Source organism: Aethalodelphis obliquidens, unplaced genomic scaffold (assembly GCF_003676395.1).
Source record: "Aethalodelphis obliquidens isolate GAN/ISIS:26980383/991018 unplaced genomic scaffold, ASM367639v1 scaffold15, whole genome shotgun sequence".
Lineage (NCBI taxonomy): Eukaryota > Metazoa > Chordata > Mammalia > Artiodactyla > Delphinidae > Aethalodelphis > Aethalodelphis obliquidens.
The window spans coordinates 822,123-842,983 of record NW_020837959.1 but is presented as its reverse complement, the minus strand read 5'-3'; the positions used below and the strand labels follow the sequence as shown (position 1 = coordinate 842,983).

Here is a 20,861-nt window from a genome sequence, read left to right as displayed (position 1 = left end):
CCTCGGAGGAAGCCCCGTCTGTAGCAGAACAGCTCTGTCTGGAGGCCACAGAGGTCACCTGGATGCTGCTGTCGCGATTCAGGGGAGGGGGTTCGGAGCGGAGGCTCGGGTGCCCTGAGCCCTCCCGGGGCTGGGTGGCAGTTTCCCTCCGCGGAGCTGGACCCTCCGAGGCCCTACCCCGGACTGGCGGCGTTTTCTCTCGCCTGCTGTGCGGACGTGCTGCCGCCTGGTTTTAGCTTCAGGGTTACCGTGGCCCGTGTCCTCCAGGACAGTCATCATCCGATTAGTCCGCCTGCGAGGGAGGCTGACGCGTGCTGCCCGCGTGGCCTGTGAGGCTGTTGACCTTGAGAATTTAAATTCTCTGGACTAAAGCTCAATCTTTAGTCACAGGGCCAGGACCCCCTTCCATGTGGTTGGGCTCCTTTTCCAGCATTTTCATTGTTTTGGTTTTCTCCCTAGATTTGCAGTAAGTGGTGACAAAGTATGAAACATTGGAGGCAGGGATGCTGACGGATCGAGTCCTTGTAACGTTTGCCCAACCGGAGCATCTGGGTCTTCTGGAGGGAATCATCTCAGGTTCCGGGGCCACCCCTAGAGTTTCTGATTCAGGAAGTCAGGGGCCTGAGAATTTGCATTTTAAGTTCTCAGGTGACGCTGAAGGTACTGGTCCAGGAAGCAGAACTGGAGAAACACTTAGTAGAAAAGTCTTTAAATCTAGTGCCACCTTCTCCGCTGATTGCCCTTGAGCAAAGTGCCAGCTACTGTCGTGGGGGGATGGACGGACACACGGACGGATAAGGATGGATGGGTGGGTGGATGGACGGACACACGGATGGATAAGGATGGATGGGTGGGTGGATGGACGGACACACGGACGGATAAGGATGGATGGGTGGGTGGATGGACGGACACACGGATGGGTAAGGATGGATGGGTGGGTGGATGGACGGACACACTGATGGGTAAGGATGGATGGGTGGGTGGGTGGACGGACACATGGACGGATAAGGATGGATGGGTGGGTGGGTGGACGGACGGATGGATGGATAAGGATGGATGGGTGGGTGGATGGACGGACGGACGGATGGATAAGGATGGATGGGTGGGTGGGTGGACGGACACACGGATGGATAAGGATGGATGGGTGGGTGGATGGACGGACACATGGATGGATAAGGATGGATGGGTGGGTGGACGGACGGACGGACGGATGGACCCATGGACGAGGTTGCACACAAGACAGTAAAGATAGAAGCTCTATCACATTTCAGGGTTTTCATGTCTCCTGATGAGGGCTAACAACTCCTAGCTCTTTGCATGTTGAAGGAACAAATCATTGGTTTGCATCAGGACGTAAGCAGTGAGGCCGTTCAGCCCCGGGACCCTTACTCTTTATCCAGACGTCTTCCTTTCTGCCCTTTCGGTCCCATCATCTCATCTTTTACACCACCTTTAACCACAATGCAAGAAGCTAAATGCACCTGCTGTCCCAGCTGCTAACTCGGCCTGTTGGGGGCAGGGATGCTGTCCCAGCACCATCATTCTAGCAGCACCTGAGTACATGGTGTTCACGTGTCTGACCTGTTCCCTTTAAGGATCCAGGCGTCCCACAGCCGTGTCCTCTGAAAGCCGTGATCAGTTGCAAGAAGGGAGGCTTTGTAGGGTTCCTATCGCTGAGCTCCCTAGAGAGCCCCGGCAGAGGGAAGCGGATGTAGCTCTGTGCCAGGCCTGACCTGAGCCGTCTCTTTGTAGGGAAAACAGACACCGTTGGGTGGAGAGGACGTGCAGGAGACTGACGGCCCGGGGGAGGGGCCGCTGCAGCCACAGCCTGTCCTGGCCTGTGCGGCCTGCACCCCGCGGAGTCCGCTGTGCGCTGGGTTGTTCCTAAGGAAACCGTTGGGCTCTGCGGCTGGTCGTTGTGGTCCTGCCGCCCCCCTGCACTCCCGCCCCACCTGGGACAGCCTGGCTCCAGCCCAGGACTGCCACTTCCGCCCCCAGCGCGCCCACTTCTGGCCCGAGGCGGGCTCTGCCCTGGTCGTGCCTGGTCCCTCCAGGATGTGCCCGCCTGGGCAGGGGACTTCCTCCCTTTGGTGTGGCAGGGCTTGTGGTGCCTCTTCTGTGTCCAGGGTCCCTGGTGACGCTCACCCCTTCCTCCGGACCCCCGACGGTGCCCACGCCCTGTGGTTGGCATCGCTGGGGCTGAGCTGCCTTTTCTCTGTACCAGCCTGAGTCCTACAGCCAGCGAGGCGGCCCGGCCCCCCTCCCCTACCATCAGCGCTGCGAGGAGGGTGGCCACCTCTCCCCGCCCCCTCGTAACACTTCCTAGGGGCTTGCTCAGGATGGTAGATGGAGCACAGCACTCCTCAGCTTTGGAAAGTGGCAACAGTGGCTTTATCTGAAGAGCTTCCACACACAGCGAAGCAGTAAGTGGGGCTGAGGGCAGCGTTTGCTGAGGTTTCGTGAACGCGCCTTGGTCACCCGCCCTTGCAGCTGTCCTCTGTCTTGAGATGCTTGTTGCAACCCCGGCTTCCTCCCCAGGACTGAGCAGGGTTGTCTTTCTGATTTGCCAGGTACCGCCTCTGAGGTTCCAGAAGCGCCAGGCTTCACGTCTCCTCGAGATGTAGGGACTGTTCTCTTCCTGGGGAAGTTGTGCTTTTCCTGGGTCGCTTCAGAGTGAACCCGCGCGATGAGGACGCAGGGGGATTTTGGGGTGAGCGTCCCCCAGCTGATCGGCAGCTGGAACCTGGTTCTTTCTTCTCTGGTGGGTGGGAAACTCTGAGGATTCACTAAATACCTCTTTGTTAGGTGTTTGGTTTTTCATCTTTGGAGTTTGCTTTTCCCCATTCATAAATAGACCAAACATGGGCAGTTGACGAGTCAGAGAAATCGTGTGCTCCTCTACAGGACTTAAGGTTTGAGCAAATGATTGTCAAAATCTTGTGTTTTGATAAAAGGAAGAATTATATTTTCCCAAGTAGAAGTCAGCATGTAATTAAGAAGCTCCCTTCAGCCTCACACCCCCTTGCCCCGTGCAGAGCTGGGCCTCTGGCTGGCCACGCCCTGGCCTCTGTCATGCGTGTTATTAACTACATCATTTGACTAACATCCCAGTAATGAAAGGTAGGGATTCTCCAGGCGAGTGAGAAGGAAAAGGAAGTGTCCCGGGGGAGTGGGAGTTGGCTCAGGGGGCCAGGGCCGATGACCCAGGCGGGGCAGGTGTGCAGAAGACACACACGGGCGAGCCCGGGGCCCAGACCCCTTTCCCCAGCTCAGACCCCACAGATGCACACGTATGAGAGGAAGTCGAACTCTGGGGAGGAGACTTTCAAGAAAATTTCAAGTTGAAAATACAAAAGAGCTGATGGTTGTTTCTCCGCTTTCGAGCTAAGTGCCTCTTACGTGTCTCATTTGGGGTTTCAACGAATGCTCTGGGTTTTTGCTTTATTCCATTATTACTGGTGTGAAAGAAATGAGTCCCAGCCTCAAAGCATGACCAGTTCCTCATGCTTATCGTCATCTGCGTGGCCGTGGTACTTACTTCAGCAAAGGAAAGAACTGGTATCAAAATGTCCCCAAATGATGACATCTTGGACGAGATGTTAGGGACGGTGCACTAATGCCCCCCACACGACTTCACCTTTGTAAGGGTGCTTTGTCTTTAAGGACAAGATGTTTTACTGTTTTGATTCCTGAATCCTTAAGGAGGGGAACGTGTCGTTTGTCATTTGATACTTAAATGATAACAGAATATGGAAAGCAGTTGAACGCACCTAGATGGTAGGTCTCCGGGGTTTTTCAGTTTATAACTATGCCTCCATCAATTGGAGGACTAAAGTTTTTACTGTCTTCTCCTCTGAAACCACACCCTTAGTGTGGACAGGATCACTCATTCCTGTGGACACTTTCATTCATTCACTCACCGGACGCTTAGGGAGCAGAACCAAGGCCGGGCGAGCAGGGCAAGCACGTCCACCACGTGGAGTGTGACTGCGAGGTTCTGTCCGGATCCGGAAGCTTCGCCGGGAACAGTCCTCAGACACAGCCGTCACTAAACGTGATCAGTGTTAGAACCTGAGCAGTTCATGGGCTGCGTGCTTGTTCCCAGCACAGGGAAGACCCTTATGTAAAATGTGGCCCAGCCACGACCCAATCCGTGTCTTTGATTTTTGTGGGAATTCCCTGGCGGTCCAGTGGCCAGCATCCACGATTCCACTGCAGGGGGCACAGGTCCGATCCCTGGTCAGGGAACTAAGATTGTCCATGCTGCAGCCAAAAAGAAAAGAAAGAAAGAAAGAGTTTTGCAAACACAGCTTAGAAAGGACCTGAATCACCTTGTCACCTGTTATCTGTGTTTTCAAAGATTTCTAAAGTCATACGCCTTGGGCATCATCTCCACATGTTGTCATGATTGGTCAGTCAGTTGTGACGTATCCTTTACTTAAAGAAATTAAGCATATCATTTAAGAAGCTCGTTTTTAAGAGTAACTAGTTCCAGACTCTATAATGGCCTGTTTCTCCACACATGGTTTTATTCCTAGGTTACAGAAGCCTCTGAGTTTTAGAACCATAGCAAGTCCTACAGGTTACCTTGATCGCCCAGCTCCCAGAACTTTCTTTGTTAGAGGGAAGACATGTGCCTGGAAATGACAGAAAGCATCCCTCCTCGACGCCCCTCCTGAACACGGAACAACTTAGGAGGGACTGGCCGCGCGGCTGCCTCAGGAACCGCCACTAGTGGGACCACAGGTTGTGGCCGAGAGCGGTGCCAGGTCACGGGGCCGGGGCCGAGGAGGGCTCGTCGGGTGTGTGGCCGCCTGTGGACCTCGATGCTCACTGGACCCGAGACCACACAGCCAGAACGAATCCCCTCTCCCCCCGACCCAGTGCAACAGGGGCACCAGGCACCAGGTCGAGGAAAAACCCAGGGGGGGATGAGGTGGGCAGTAGGGCCATGCTTGTCCGTGCTCCGCGGGGCAGGGGCTCCTCGGGTGCAGGTGTGCTCAGCGGTGTGACGGCTTCATGGGAATCCACTGACTCCACGTGTGAGCCACGGGCTGCCCTCTGTACGCGGTGTCCCGAGAAGAGCGAGGGGCACACTTTTTGCACCTCAGTTCGGAGCGTGGTGCTCCCGCCTGCATCCTGCCCCCAGAGGGTTGAATTTTCAATCACCCAGTGTCTCACTTGGCATCAGACCTGCACTGAATGACTCCCCGCTCCCCTGGCAGGATTGAAGGCTCTTTTACTGCCAAAATCCATGCCATTTATGGAATTTCCTAGTAACTTGAGGCCCCATTGTATGAAGTACACCCCTGGGTCCAGAGAAGTGAGTCCGGTTCGTGAATGGCCTTCAGCTTACCCGGCCAGCGTCCTCCCAGGAGCCCTGGCTCTCAGGAGTCTTTGTGATTTTTTCACGGGGTCTTGGGGAGGAAACGCCCGCCAACTGCTGGCAAAATCCCGCAGTCTCAGGAGGCTCTGACACCCGAGGCTGCAAACGTGTGAGACAAAGAAACCAGCGGTTTGTGAGGGAGGCCCCAGCGCAGGGCAGACTTTTGGAAAAGGGTTTAATTAGTAACATCTTTAAAACAATTAGATATTTGGGAGAAAGTGGATTAACCCCAGCCACTGGGTGGGAAGACTGTACTGGGTCATAAACCGTCTGCACCGGTGCGCGGGGGCGAGTTCTGACTCACCGGCCCGACCCCCAGCGTTCAGGGGTCTCTGTGGAGCTGCACGCATGGGGAGGGACACAGCCCAGGGCGACGGCTCGCTGCGGGTCCCGGTAGGGACCACGTTTCCACGTGGCTGTTCCCGAGGCGCTGCACCCTGGTTGCGGGAAGGGGCCTGTGTCCCGGACGTGCCACATCAAACGCACCATCTGTTTCCTCTGGATCGTGTGCCGGGCCAGCCTCTCTCGGAAGCCGGTGCGAAAATGCAAGCGTGGACGGCGTCCGCTCCGGCTTGGGTGTCGTGTCGTGTCGGGAGCGCTCGTGGGAGGAGGGTGAACCAAGGCGTCATGGTGTGGCCCTGTCACCCGGGCTCCGGGAAGGGCACCCAGGTGCTCCCCCCGCCCGCCCTGCGACCTTGAGCATCTAGTAAGCGCCCGGAGCCCGGGGAGCCTCTGTGTCACATGGCGTCATCGGCACGGAGCTGCGTGCAGGGCTCTGCCACGCCCAGGGTGCCCGGCCGCCGCCCGCAGCACAGGCGTCCTGGGACGGTCCCGGGCGGCCTGCTGGGGGGCCTTGGCCGAGGGGCGGCTCAGCGTCTCTGTGTGGAAAGTGTTGCTCACCAAACAAAGCAGCGTTAGGGTTTCCTCTCCCGGAGCCGAGCTGCAGGAGTGACAGGGGGCGGAACTGCCGGTTTATTTCAAGAGAGCGGGGCCGGCGTCCCCTGAGGCCCTCCTGCCACGTTGTTTGTTTGGACCTGAGGCTTCCTGAGCTTGGAAGGGGCTTTGGCTCTAGCGGCCCCCGAGGCTGGGAGCTCCGCCACCACTCCCCACCCCCAAGGAAGGAAACGCCCAGGACTTGCAAGTAGACAGCCGAGCCGAGCCTCGCCCACAGCGGAGCCCTTCCCTGACGAGTCCTGCGCCCTGCAGCCAGGCCCCCCGGTGCGCAGCTGCCCGAGTGGCCTGGCGGTGCCGGGCGGTGTGCGGACCGTGGCCTGGACGTGCACGGCAGACCCGAGGTCACCCGGGGCCTCGTCCCAGCGCAGCGCGCAGTGCGCAGCCCACGCCCGGCACCCCCGCTCCACGTCCCGGCGTCGGCTCGGCTTTCGAGTGAGCGTCCCCGACGGAGCCCTGCGGGGCAGCCCTCGAGTGAGCCCGTCCTGAAGACCTGCTGCCGCCGCCGCCGCCGCCGCCGCCGCTGTGTCCCCGGTGGGGAGACGACACGATGGCCGAGAGGGGCGCGTCCCGGGGCCCCCCCGGGCGCTGGCTCTGCCCGCTTCCCCTGCTGCAGTGCTGGAGGCGTCGGGCGGCCTCGCGGTGCCCACAGCCCGGTGAGGCGGGACGGGTGGCGCTGGCCGCGGGGCGTGGGAACCAGCGCCTGGGTGCCTTGGCGGGCGGGCGGCTCCCTGTATATTTCTTTCACCAAAGAAACGTGTGCCACTCACAGGACTTTTCGGAAAAAGGCTGGAATAGAAAAGCCGTGTTGGGCAGCCTTGACTGAGGCTGGGGTGCGGCTCTTATCTGGTTCACGTTGTCCTCTGTCCCGAGGGCCCCGGGCTCTGGCTGGGAAAGGCTCAGCCAGACGGCGCAGGACAAACACTCGTGGGTCTCAGAGGATGGTTTTCCTGGCTGACTGCCCCAGGAGTGGGGCTTTCACGGGGCTGACTTGGAGAAAAGAGCCCCGTCTCCCTGCTCTGCTCCTTCGGCGGGGGGCCCCTTCCTCCTTCGGGGACCTGGAAGGCGGAGGGTGGGTGCTGACCAAGGCACGCTCCGCACAGCCATGAGGCTGGGATCGCTTCCCAGGACAGACGCCCGTGTGTCTGCAACGTGCGGCATCAGAAACAACAGGTCAGAGCCGGCCCCTCTGTGGCTCGGCCCACGGTCCTCTCCTTTTCGGGGAGTGTCGGACAGCTGCCCGGTGCTGGGGGGCACCGAGAGAGGGGGCAGGGCGCCCCGACTGGACGGAGCTGCGCGCGTGGCCCCGGTGGAGCTGGACTCAGCCTCACGCTGCTGGCTCCGTGGCCGTTGTTCTGGGCTCAGCCCCGTCAGCGCCCACGACGCAAAGCCTTTCACCAGGTCCACTGACTCCTGCCCTAAACTCAGCGCGAGGGGCCGTCACCAGGGGCTGCGCGGGCCCCCGCCTGGCCCGGTGCACACAGGGGTGTGAGTACTCCGTCAGACCTTCTCCTGTCTCCCTCCCAAGCCCGCGGTGGGCTGGGCACTCCACCCGGGCGGCGGGGTCCCCGAGTAGCCTGACCGGACGAGCGCTGGCGCTGGGGATCTGCGCCGTGGCTTTTAGGGTGGCACCCAGGACCCCCAACCCCAGAAGGACTGAATTGTCCTGATGCCTGGGGGGGAAGGGTGGGGCCTGAGTCTGCCCCCCCACTCTCCAGGTGTGCGTCGGGGCAGTGGATCTGGGGCTCCAGGGGCCCTATGCTATGAAGTGGGGCCCCGAGGGTCCTCTCTCTATGGAGCAGGGGGTGGCTGTGACCATCGGAGATCTGGGGAAAGGGGGCCATGTGACCGGAGCAGCTTCTCTTTTCCTGGTCAGCACATTAGACGCCTTTGTTCTGTGCTCTGCCTGTTGGTCGTGAGGATCCAGCGTGGACGGTGGGCAGTTACCTGCTCTGTGACACACGTGGCCCCTGGTCAGTGTGGTTCCATGCAGCCTCCACCTCCCGCTCTGTCCGTCTGCTCCCCACACCCCGCCCCGTCTGGCCTGGCCTTTCTGGGATCAGTTTCCTCGTCCTGCAGGAGCAGTGCCCAAGCTCTCGGGTCCCCACAGCATCACTTTTTCCTGCTCCCATAGAAGCAGTCTGGCCTGCCTGTGAGTTTGCCCTGGTTCCTTCCTTGCAAACCCATCCATGCACATGTCTAGGTCAGGCTGGCCTCTGCGTCCCATGGACAGACCTTCCCAGGCGCCTCAGCCGTTTCCCTGGGGGGAGTGTGGAAGGAAGCACCTTCAAGTTAGGGGATGAACAGGTCAGACTTCCCGCTGCAAGGCGAGGGTGCAGGAGAAAGTGTGGCTGCGAGGCTGTGGTTTTCTTTGATCGCCAGAGTGGACATGATCAGTTCATGAAGGGGAACAGGGACAGCTACCTGACTGTCGCCTCTGCTCTGTTCCTACAAGGAGCTGCCACCCTTTCAGAAGCAGAACACTTCCTGCAGTGGGCCCTCGAGCAGTGGGGAGGAGGGTCCACTCTGCTCTGGGACATTTGGGACTGAGTCCCAACGAGCAGGAAGGCCAACTGCTTCCCTCAGAATTGACAGTTCTTTATAGGAAGGTGTTCCAGGTTGTCACGGACAGTTTTGCACAGGACCAGGACTGATTTTTAAAGAAGCAGATAAACCCACCTTAGGCGCGTGGGCGAGCTGATCACTGCAAGTGAGCGCAGAATTTTCCCTTGAGCTTCCTGGCAGCAGAGGCAAAAAGGGGAAATGTTTAAATGCAAGGTCACGTGCCCAGAAAAAGGCCCTTCTGGAAGGAATTCTGGAGGAAAGCGGCCGCTCGTCTGTGTGCCCTAGAGGCACTGGAACACTCAGTAGGCGACGTCTTTGGAAGGTTTTCTTTCTTTTGGAAAATCGATGCACCTGAAAACGTTGAAAACAGCCCTAAATGTCGGTGAGGCCCCTTCAGAGTCGGCTGAGGCATCAGTGTGGTTCCAGCCTTTGCCGGGGCCCCTCCCCCCATTGTTCCAGGAGAGCCTGTGTGAAGTGGGATCTGACTCAGGCCGAAACTGTCTCAGGACCGCGCCGTCATGCTCAGGACACCAGGCCACGGGCCGCGGAGCTGCCGCTCCCGTGGGCCTGGGCGGTGGAGGCCCAGGTCTGTGCCGAGGCGCCCGAGAAGCCCCGGTTTCCTGAGAGTAGCCGCACGTGGGCACGCATTTGGGAAAGTACAGTCGACGCCCGGCCCTGACGCTCTTGGTCTTTCCCGCTCGGGTTTTACGTTGTGAACGCGGTTTTCATCTTTGTGGGAGTTAGAGAAGCTTCAGGCACTTAGCCTCGCCGCGGTCATTCCGTTTGGCTTCTTGGAGCACACGGCTGGGAGCTGATGGGAGCTGTGAGGACGGAGAGAACGTGCCGTTTTAGTTACAGTGCTTTCGCGGGGGAAAGACTCGCCTTGAGGTGTCTCCCTACGGGCCGTACCGCTGTGGGTAAGGAGACGCGTCACAGTCTGAGGAAATCTGGTGGTGGTTCGTATTTTTATTGCTTTGAATTTCAGGCAACTTGGTTGAAGTCCCTCCTCTGGCCTCCTGCTGCAAGCTCCCGCATTTCCCCAGATCCAAGGAGGACACAGAGTGGGGTGTTCAGGCGTCTGGGTCTTGGCGGGGTCTCGGCCCAAGGAGCCCTAGGGCTGCAGGCCCACCCGCCAGCCGCCTGCCCCAGGCCCCGTGGTCTGCGCGGCCTGGGCTCCATCCGCTGCGCAACAGGGAGCCTCACTGGCGCCTGCTGGCTGGGGTTTGGGGACTCTGCCCACCTTCGTCTCTGAGCACTGGGTGAGGGGAGCCTTCCCACCATCCCCATGGTGGGCAGGGCAGGGCCACCGTGGCAGCCGGGCGGCACAGCGTTCTCTGGGCTCTGAAGGGAGGTCCCCAGGTGGGGCCGCTGCTTCACGCCCACACGGCTTAGAGATGCACACCTTGAATGGAAGTCCAGGAAGAGACGCGAGGGGCCTTGGACGCAGTGCCTGTGTCCGCACTCCCTCCCCTTCCTGAGACAAGCGTGGCCGCCCTCCTGGACTTTATCAGATGGGACAGGACGGTATCGTCTGATTAGCACCTCCGGCGAGTCCTGGGCGGAGAGGAGCACGTCCCTGCTGGAGAGCACAGATGTCTCGCCCGCGGAGGTGCATGTCCCTCGCCCGCGGAGGTGTCCCTCGTGCCTGGAACCGAGGCTGGGACAGCTACACGGCCCGAGCCTGTGCGTAAACACGCGGGGCAGGGGGGAGTGGAAGCGCTGGCCCGCGGGCCGGTAGCCGCCCTGTGATGGTGCGTCCTGGCTGCCACGTGAAGCAAAAGTAGAAAGCCGGCTGGTCGCAGGCAGATTCTAGGGAGCGAAGCTCAGTGGGCGGGAGCTGCCGGGCAGCGGTGGCCCCTCGGCCGCGGGAGACGGGCGGCTGCCCACACCCCCTCGGAGGAGATGAGAAGCTACCACGTTTACTCTGCCTGCTGCTCCTGGCTGCTCTCTGTAGCTGAGGGTGAGTCCTTTGGGGTCACTCCCCGGAGGCGTGAGGGGACGGGGCAGGGACCCGGCCGCGGTGGCAGCAGCTGTGCAGTGTGGACGTGGCACGTGCAGGTTTCTTGTGTTGACGAGGGAGGGTGTCTTGGTGGGTCACGTGCACCCTGCATCCCCTTGGCATTCGGAACAGCTCAGGGATGGGGTGTGAGCCCTTCGCCTGGTTATCGTCAGATGACTCTCCCTTTGGCTAATAGCCCAAGCTCTGCCAGTCCAAGCCTGGTGTAGCCAGCGCCACACCCGTCAGAGCTGCAGCCGGACCTCCTTCAAGCGCCCTTGAAGGACGAAGTCCATGCAGAACGCAGAACAGAACAAAGCCGTTAGCTACGCAGTACCGACGAGCCCATGACAGAGAAGCACGAGCAGGTGACTCACTTGGACGAATCCCCCGGGCAGTCCCGGCAGGACCCGGGCCACGCGCTGGCCAGCGGGTCTCCTCTGGGCTGAGTCCCGTCCTCTCTGTGGGAGGCACCCTGGGGTCGCCGTGAGCGGTGGCTCGCTCTTAACCACGCGCCTCTCTGGGCCCTTCCCCAGAGGACAGCGGGGACAGGACGGCCGAGGGGCTGCCTCTTCTAGGGGCACAGGCCTGGGGGGCCACCGGGTCTCTGCCTGGGTCTCATGTGGGCGGGATGGAGTCTCTTACCGCCTGCCCCTTCCAGCACTTTCTGAAAACACTTTTGGCTCCGAGGGGTGGACACTGCAGCCCCCGGGCAGGGTGGGAGTGCCCAGGACGCAGCCCAGGTCCCCCTGAGCCTGCCAGGCATGAAGTTAATCCGGGCAGTGCACTTTCTGTTTTGATTCTCTGGCGTTTTCACGTTTGTTGCATGTCCAAATTCCCCCCGGAACTGCTCTTCACCTGACAGTAGCATCCACAGAGCGGGTGCCCTTCTCCCCACATTTGGCTAAAAATACTCAGCTGGTGAATTGAAACTGAGTCAGAGCGGCCATGGGGAAGTGGAACTCGAGCTCCTGGGACCTCAGCGTCTCGTGTGGCCCTGAGTCTCAGAAAGCTCCGCTTCCGCCCCAAGAGCAGAGGCCGGGGAGGCGGGCTGGGGGCGTATCCCCACTGGCAGCAGGTGTCGCTCAGAGCTGCTGCCAGTGCCCGTGCACGTCAGACCCGGACGTGGAGGTGGGAGAACGTCCGCCCCGAGGGCAGAGGCGCCGCGGGGACCGCCGTCAGGTGGGGCACACCCAGACCGAGCCCTCCCGAGGGCCGGGGGCGTTGGGCAGAGGCGGCTGCTCTCGATAGTCTGCGTCTTGAGGGGCTGTAGGCAGTGAACCGAGGGTGGGAAGCTTCCCCGGGGAGGCGTGCCCAGCGCGGTCCTGCTGGCGCCGCCGTGTTTGCTGTGATTCCGGGGAAGCGTGAGTGATATCAGCGAACAGCCTGGCAGCGCGAAGGCTGTTTGCTGCGTGGGCGCGGCTGCTTCTCACCGGGCGCGAGATGCTTTTATGTGCTTTACGTGCTGTGCTGGCTTTTCTTTCCCCAGTGTGGGATGGGGAGCAGAGGAGGTTCAGTACCTGTGGGATGTGGTTCTGCGATATAAAAACACGCATCTAAAACGTACAAAAGAGCAAGGAGAAGCGGCGACGCCTCCTGCTTCACCTGCGTCTCTGCGGGTGGCCCCAGGAGGGAAGAGGGTTCCGAGCCCCCAGCCCAGCGCAGGAACCTCCACTCGGGTCTGCCTGGCTCACCTGAGGGCGGTGGCCCCTCTGCATCCTGCCCCCTGGCCCTGGGGCACCCGAGCTGGGTAGGCAGCAGCAGAGATGCCCCCTCCCTGGCCGGCTGGTGCAGGGCATGGGGGACCAGTGAGACTGACGGAACAGGAGCGGGAGGCTGCAGCCCCTTCCGTCCAGTCCATGCACCTCTGCAGGCCCGAGGCAGGGCCAGGACGCTCCCTCGTCCCCCAGTGCCCCTGGCCAGGCACCCGCACAGGCTCCACCCTGTCCTCTAGCGGGTCCGGCCCCCATGCTCCTCCCCCGAGACCGCCTGTCCCTCCCACCCCCCCTCACCATGAATCAGGCATCTCTTCTGAGCCCAAAACAGTTGGCCCAGTGTCTAAGTAATGTTTAGTTATGTCTGGTAGCACAAAGGTAAATGGTGTTTTAAAATAAAACATGTTGGCTTCAGAGAGTTTTTCTTTTGTTAACATCTTTATTGGAGCATAATTGCTTTACAATGGTGCGTTAGCTTCTGCTGTATAACAAAGTGCGTCAGCCATATGTGTACATATATCCCCACAGCCCCTCCCTCTTGTGCCTCCCTCCCACCCTCCCTATCCCACCCCTCTAGGTGGACACAAAGCACCAAGCTGATCTCCCCGTGCTATGCGGCTGCTTCCCACTAGCTAGCTATTTTACGTTTGGGAGTGTATACATGTCCATGCCACTCTCTCACTTCGTCCCAGCTTACCCTTCCCCCTTCCTGTGTCCTCAAGTCCATTCTCTACATCTGCGTCTTTATTCCTACCCTGCCCCTAGGCTCATCAGAACCTATTTGTTTGTTTGTTTTTTAGATGCCATATATATGTGTTAGCATACGGTATTTGTTTTTCTCTTTCTGACTTACTTCACTCTGTATGACAGTCTCTAGGTCCTTCCACCTCACTACAGATAACTCAATTTCGTTTCTTTTTATGGCTGAGTAGTATTCCATTGTATATATGTGCCACACCTTCTTTATCCATTCATCTGTTGATGGACACTTAGGTTGCTTCCATGTCCTGGCTATTATAAATAGAGCTGCAGTGAACATTGTGGTGCATGACTCTTTTTGAATTATGGTTTCTCTGGGTATATGTCCAGTAGTGGGATTGCTGGGTCATATGGTAATTCTAGTTTTAGTTTTTTGTGTTTTTTTTTGCGGTACGCAGGCCTCTCACTGTTGTGGCCTCTCCCGTTGCGGAGCACAGGCTCCGGACGCACAGGCTCAGCGGCCATGGCTCACGGGCCCAGCCGCTCCGCGGCATGTGGGATCTTCCCAGACCGGGGCACGAACTCGTGTCCCCTGCATCGGCAGGCAGACTCTCAACCACTGCGCCACCAGGGAAGCCCTAGTTTTAGTTTTTTAAGGAACCTCCATACTGTTCTCCATAGTGACTGTATCGATTTACATTCCCACCAACAGTGCAAGAGGGTTCCCATTTCTCCACACCCTCTCCAGCATTTGTTGTTTGTAGATGTTCTGATGATGGCCATTCTGACTGGTGTGAGGTGATACCTCATTGTAGTTTTGATTTGCATTTCTCTAATGATTAGTGATGTTGAGCAGCTTTTCATGTGTTTGTTGGCAGTCTGTATATCTTCTTTGGAGGAATGTCTGTTTAGGTCTTCTGCCTGTTTTTGGATTGGGTTGTTTGTTTTTTTGATATTGAGCTGCATGAGCTGCTTGTATATTTTGGAGATTAGTATTTTGTCAGTTGCTTCATTTGCAAATATTTTCTCCCATCCTGAGGGTTGTCTTTTGGTCTTGTTTTTGGTTTCCTTTGCTGTGCAAAAGCTTTTAAGTTTCATTAGGTCCCATTTGTTTTTTATTTCCATTTCTCTAGGAGGTAGGTCAAAAAGGACCTTGCTGTGATTTATTTCGTAGAGTGTTCTGCCTATGTTTTCCTCTAAGAGTTTTATAGTGTCTGGCCTTATATTTAGATCTTTAATCCATTTTGAGTTTACTTTTGTGTATGGTGTTAGGAAGTATTCTAATTTCATTCTTTTACATGTAGCTGTCCTGTTTTCCCAGCATCACTTATTGAAGAGACCGTCCTTTCTCCACTGTACATTCCTGCCTCCTTTATCAAAGATAAGGTGACCATATGTGCGTGGGTTTATCTCTGGGCCTTCCATCCAGTTCCATTGATCTATATTTCTGTTTTTGTGACAGTACCATACTGTCTTGATTACTGTAGCTTTGTAGTATAGTCTGAAGTCCAGGAGCCTGCTTCCTCCAGCTCTGTTTTTCTTTCTCAAGATTGCTTAGGCTATTCGGGGTCTTTTGTGTTTCCATACAAATTGTGAAATTTTTTGTTCCAGTTCTGTGAAAAATGCCATTGGTGGTTTGATAGGGATTGTATTGAATCTGTAGATTGCTTTGGGTAGTATAGTCATTTTCACAATGTTGATTCTTCCAATCCAAGAACATGGTCTATCTCTCCATCTGTTTGTATCATCTTTAATTTCTTTCATCAGTGTCTTACAGTTTTCTGCATACAGGTCTTTTGTCTCCTTAGGTAGGTTTATTCCTAGGTATTTTATTCTTTTTGTTGCAATGGTAAAGGGGAGTGTTTTCTTAATTTCTGTTTCAGATTTTTCATCGTCAGTGTATAGGAATGCAAGAGATTTCTGTGCATTAATTTTGTATCCTGCAACTTTATCAAATTCATTGATTAGCTCTAGTAGTTTTCTGGTAGCATCTTTAGGATTCTCTGCACGTAGTATCACGTCATCTGCAAACAGTGACAGCTTTACTTCTTCTTTTCCGATTTGGATTCATTTCTTTTTCTTTTCTGATTGCTGTGGCTAAAACTTCCAAAACTATGTTGAATAATAGTGGTGAGAGTGGACAACCTTGTCTTGTTCCTGATCTGAGAGGAAATGGTTTCAGTTTTTCACCATTGAAAACGATGTTGGCTGTGGGTTTGTCATATATGGCCTTTATTATGTTGAGGTAAGTTCCCTCTATGCCTACTTTCTGGAGAGTTTTTTAATCATAAATGGATGTTGAATTTCGTTGAAAGCTTTTTCTGCATCTATTGAGATGGTCATATGGTTCTTCTCCTTCAGTTTGTTAATATGGTGTATCCCATTGATTGATTTGCGTATATTGAAGAATCCTTGCATTCCTGGGATAAACCCCACTTGATCATGGTGTATGATCCTTTTAATGTGCTGTTGGATTCTGTTGCTAGTATTTTGTTGAGGATTTTTGCATCTGTGTTCATCAGTGATATTGGCCTGTAATTTTCTTTTTTTGTAGTATCTTTGTCTGGTTTTGGTTTCAGGGTGATGGTGGCCTCATAGAATGAGTTTGGGAGTGTTCCTTCCTCTGCAGTTTTTTGGAAGAGTTTGAGAAGGATGGGTGTTAGCTCTTCTCTAAATGTTTGATAGAATTCACCTGTGAAGCCATCTGGTCTTGGGCTTTTGTTTGTGGGAAGATTTTTAATCACAGTTTCAATTTCAGTGCTTGTGATTCATCTGTTCATATTTTCTATTTCTTACTGGTTCAGTCTTGGAAGGTTATACCTTTCTAAGAATTTGTCCATTTCTTCCAGGCTGTCCATTTTGTTGGCATATAGCTACTTGTAGTAATCTCTCATGATCCTTTGTATTTCTGCAGTGTCAGTTGTAACTTCTCCTTTTCCATTTCTAACTCTATTGATTTGAGTCTTCTCCCTTTTTTTCTTGATGAGTCTGGCTAATGGTTTATCAGTTTTGTTTATCTTCTCAAAGAACCAGCTTTTAGTTTTATTGATCTTTGCTAGTGTTTCCTTCATGTCTTTTTCATGTATTTCTGATCTGATCTTTATGATTGCTTTCCTTCTGCTAACCTCAGGGTTTTTTTGTTCTTCTTTCTCTAATTGCTTTATGTGTAAAGTTAGATTGTTTAGTTGAGACTTTTCTTGTTTCTTGAGGTAGGTTCTAAAAATAAAAACAGAGTTTTCTCAAGTGCCCACGGTGGCCACCCCGGGACCGAGGCCCTCCCGCTGCCCCGCATGGCGGCAGAGCTGTGCGCCAACCCGACAGCATTTGTACCACAATTTCCCGAGTCGCCTGCGACGGGAAGCTTGTTTTGGAAACAGCTTTAAACGCGTCATGACATCTGCCCCTCCTGAGGGATCTTCCCGTCGCCGCATCTGTCTCCTCCATCCGTTGTCCCCACTCTCGGGACCATCTTCCCCAGATGTGGGTCCGGTGGGCCGTGGGCGTCCCCATCTGGTGCCCCCTCGGTTCTCCTAAGCACCCCGCCCAGCAGCACCGCCCATCTGCTGTCTTCACTTCTGGGCTCCGTCCGCAAGCCTCCTGCCTGGGACCTGAGCTGCCGCCCCCTCGGGACTCTTTCAGCCCTTCAGGCACACACAGCACTGGCTCAGGCAGGTCTGCACCCCACATCCCGGGTGAGGGCCGCCTTCCTCTGTGCCCCGTGGCCAGGGTCCTGCCACCCTGTGAACGGAGGGGATTGTGAGTCCCGGAGGGTGGGTCACCTTGTCCCGACCTCTCCCTTAAGGAAACTGAGACCAGCTCGGAGGTCAGATTTAGGATCCAGAATTCCCGAGACCACCGTGGTCCAGCCCAGAAAAGCCCGTGTCACCTCTCTACGTCCTAAATCCCACAACAAAAGCCCCTTTGTGCTTTCCAGGTGGCGGGGAGAACGCTGCTGCCTTCCCTCTGGGGGCAGGAAGGGCCCAGTAAGTCAGGCGTCCCTCCGAGCCCTGGACACCTGCCGTCCACTGGCTGAGCCCCCAGGGTGTCCCGGAGCCATGGGTGTCCTGGACCCACGGGTGTCCAGTGGACGGACCGAGCCTCGCCCTCACGCAGTGACATTGTATTAGCCTCAGGCCCAGCTGTGTTTGCTCTCTGCCCTGCGTCTGCTCCTCTCAGCCACCCTGCAGTTACTGGGTTTGTGACAGAAGTCGTTGATCTAGCAGGCGGGGCCTGGCCCCCTCCCGGTCCTTCTGTCCAGGTCGCAGCTTGTGCAGAACAAATGGAACATTGTTCCCGCTGCCCTGGAGGGTGGGGAGTGATGGGTGCAGATGAACACTCATCGCGGCCCCGCCCGGAAGGCAGGCGATGGTATCTGCAGCTCTTGTGTCTTGTTTCCATCGGGGCAGGAGAGTCTTCCTGTTTAGCTCATGGAGGTGGGCGGGGGCCGCCCAGCCCGGCTCACAGCCCTGCGGGCGGCACGTCTGCTCTGCGGCCCGCGGGAGGGGGTCCTGAGCCCCTCGTGCCGCCTTCCACCCGAGTGGTTAGGTGTCACTGGCTTCCGCTGGCCTCACCTCTGTCCGTCTTTCAGTCCTCGGTTCCCGTAGTCACCGAGAGATTTTAGGGCACCCCCAGTATAACCCCCACGCACGTCACTGTGCAGAATAAAAGTGAGAACTGAGCACTTCCCGCAGCCCTCTCTGCCCGCTGTGGGCAGCCCTAAAACGTCAGGGCTCATCCCCGCTGTGATTGGGAAAGGAAAGCATACGTGCCAGCACACGGGATGCAGACATGCAGTAAGACACAGAATCGAGTGGTGAGCAGAGGAAGGGGCGGCATAGAGCTGGGGCGGGTGCGGAGGCCCGGCTGGGGCCCTGTGGGACGCGCGTCCGGGTGTATGCTGTCCCGGAGGGTGACTGGGCACCGGAATCGGGTTGTAGTCAGATGGAAGGGAAGCCAGAGAGACAGAGAAGCGGCCTGGCTCTGCCGCAGCCGGGCTGGGTGCGGGTGGATCGTCTTTGATGCCGCGGGGATACGTTCGGCCCTGATTTCACGTGTCCCATCTCAGGCCGCCCACGAAACGTGGTCAGAGCCCCCGGTGCCCTTGGCACTTGAACCCTACAGGCAAAGGTCAGACGGACAGAGCCGCATCCCGGTGCACGTCCCCGCCAGCCTCGGTCCCCCCGTGGCAAGAAGCGCGGGTCGGAGGTGCGCGTGCTCAGAGCCCGCAAGGCACCTGGCCTGGAGGCTGTGGCGCGGGGGAGGCCCAGGGCACGGAGAGGGGGCCGTCGGCCGAGTGGTTCCAGCTGCAACAGCGACAAGTGCGGGGAGACTCCGAGCATGGCCTCGTGGCAGCCTTCCGTGAGTTTGCCGCTGGACCGCGAGCCCACGTCCCCTTCCTCTCAGGCTCACTGTGAACTCGGGGCCGGGAGGCCGTAAGTCATCCTGGGTTGAGGATGAAGAGACAGCCCTTCCGAGGGTCCGGAGCACGTGGACAGTGCTGAGGACCAGCGTGGGGTGCCCGTGGAGGGTGGGCAGGCTCCACCCGCCTTCCCAGGAGACTAGTCCAGCCGCCAAACAAAACCAGAATCACTGGAAGGCCTCGGGGGCGGGTAAAGGAATGGGGGTGGGGGCGAAGGAGCTGCATGCCTGGGGCCAGGGCTAGACCCCCGATAGACCCTGAGGCAGGACGTGGGGCCGGGGGACAGGTGGGGGCGGTTAGCTCCGGTTTAAGACTGGAGGGCGCCGGCTGCAGACTCGCTAGCTGGATGCGTGGACCGCGGTGCTTGCGGGAGCTGAGAGGTTGCCTGGGGACGAGCTGCCTGCGAGCCCTCTGCCCGGTGGCCGCCCACCCTCCTTGCGGGTCCCGCACACCTTCCTCGGTTCTCACTGCTGCGGCCACGGCTGGAGCTCGTGCGGGAGCCGGGGGGCGCGGATGGCCGGCCGCTCAGGCCAGCTGCTCAGGCCTGCCCATTGCTCCAGGGAAGCTGCTGCTTATCCTGTGACCGCGGGTGACCTTGGGGGCGGGGGTGACGCGTTCAGCTTAGGAGAGCTGGGTGGGCGGGGCTGCAGGACACAAGAAACGGGGCAGAGCACTGGGAGCACCTTAAGCTAAGGGGCAGCAGCTGGGGGTGGGAAGGACCCGGGCTGCAAGGATCACGGGGCCTTAGAAGGACAGTGAGGACACGAGAGGGGGACAGGGAGGGGGACAGGGGCCAACTAGGCCTGGAGAGGACTGAGGAGCGCTGTGTCCAGTTTCCCTGCTGCCTGAGGCTTTGCTGATCAGGGACACCTGCCTCACAGGTTGCCATGACGATGAAACAGGACCAGGTGGCAAGGGTGGCCCCCGCAAACAAGGGCGCGCCTGTGAGTGAGGGATGGTCCCTCCCACATTATCAGCAGCGGGTCGTGGCTGGAGAGGGTGGCGGCTTGGTTAGCTTGTCTTGCATCCCTGGGCAAGGAAGAATTAATACCAAGTGTCTGTAACTATCTACAGGACCAGCTAGGCGGGAGGCCGGGGTGCAGCCAGGGTGCACCCTGTGTGCTCAGAGCATGCCGCCGCCTATACCGTGTGCTAAATGTGTGTGCGTGAGCCAGAACGCTGTTGCGTTTGCTCAAATATGCCCTGTTCACGCTGAATTCCGTGCCTGCGTGTCCTTCCAGCTAAGGGAGCCCCTGGAGGGTCACGGGGGAAGCTGGGCCGCCCTTCGCAGCGGGTTTCTCCAGGGAACAGAGGCCCTGCCCCTGCCCGCTGCCCTTCTCTCAGGGCGTCCGCCTGGGGCCCGTGGTCGGCAGCCTCTGGCCTCCGGTTCCTGTCCGACCGTCAGGCCTCCTTCCCCGGATTCTCTGCACCCTCTCCTGCCCGCTGGTTCTTTCCCCATCTTGCACTGGTCGCCTGCCTGTACTGCTGGGCGGAGCCACATAAAATTGCCTTCTTTGTAGGTTGAAGAGGTTTGAATATCCACAAACTCACCGAACCCTGCACCTGGGAGAGCGTTGACATCTTAAGCAAACACCCTCCTGGCCCAGCGGCCGGCCCTGGAGCCAGGTCCTGAGTGAGCTCACAGGCCTGGGACGCAGCCAACTCTGCAGAAGTAACCAGTGTCAGCCCGTCGGGGCTGAGGTCACGAACCCCCCCACCCCCAGCTGGACACACCCGCCAGCCCGAGAGCCGAATGTCAGTGGCATCCGTGTGTGACTCTGGGCTCCGGCTCAGCTGTCCCCCAGTGTGACTCGTCATCCCTGGCCCAGGGCCTGTCCTTGAGGCTCTGCGGGGCATCAGCTACTGAGCCATCCCCAGAGACTGCGAGAAATGTCTGCGTGCCCTTTGGCCCCAGCTGGCCCGCACGCCCTTCCTCACTCCGTGCACGGCCCACTCTTGAGAGCACAGCATCAGGTGGACGTGAAAACCAGGGGCCGAAGCGATGGTCCTAGAGCCGCCAGCACAGCGAGAGGAAAACCCTGGTGGCTTCCAGGTCTGTGGTGGAGCCTGTGGTCAAGGGCCACGTGGGGAGTGGGTGGGCACACAGGGACTGACGCGGAGGCCCGAGGC

The 20,861-nt window shown here is 57.7% G+C and overlaps 1 protein-coding gene across 2 annotated transcripts in view; it reads left to right on the top strand.

Annotated features, from left to right (window-relative positions):
* Positions 1-20,861, top strand: part of MCF2L (MCF.2 cell line derived transforming sequence like) — a 118,365-nt gene that overhangs the window by 35,898 nt on the left and 61,606 nt on the right. Inside the window, exon 1 of one of the 2 annotated variants that reach the window (XM_027115795.1) lies at positions 4,569-6,993. The exons of the other annotated variant lie outside the window; for it this stretch is intronic. Within the exon in view, the coding sequence (XP_026971596.1) occupies positions 6,888-6,993 (106 nt within the window). The 5' untranslated portion in view covers positions 4,569-6,887. Of the gene's footprint in view, positions 1-4,568; positions 6,994-20,861 lie in introns of those variants that run through there. 2 annotated transcript variants of the gene reach the window in all.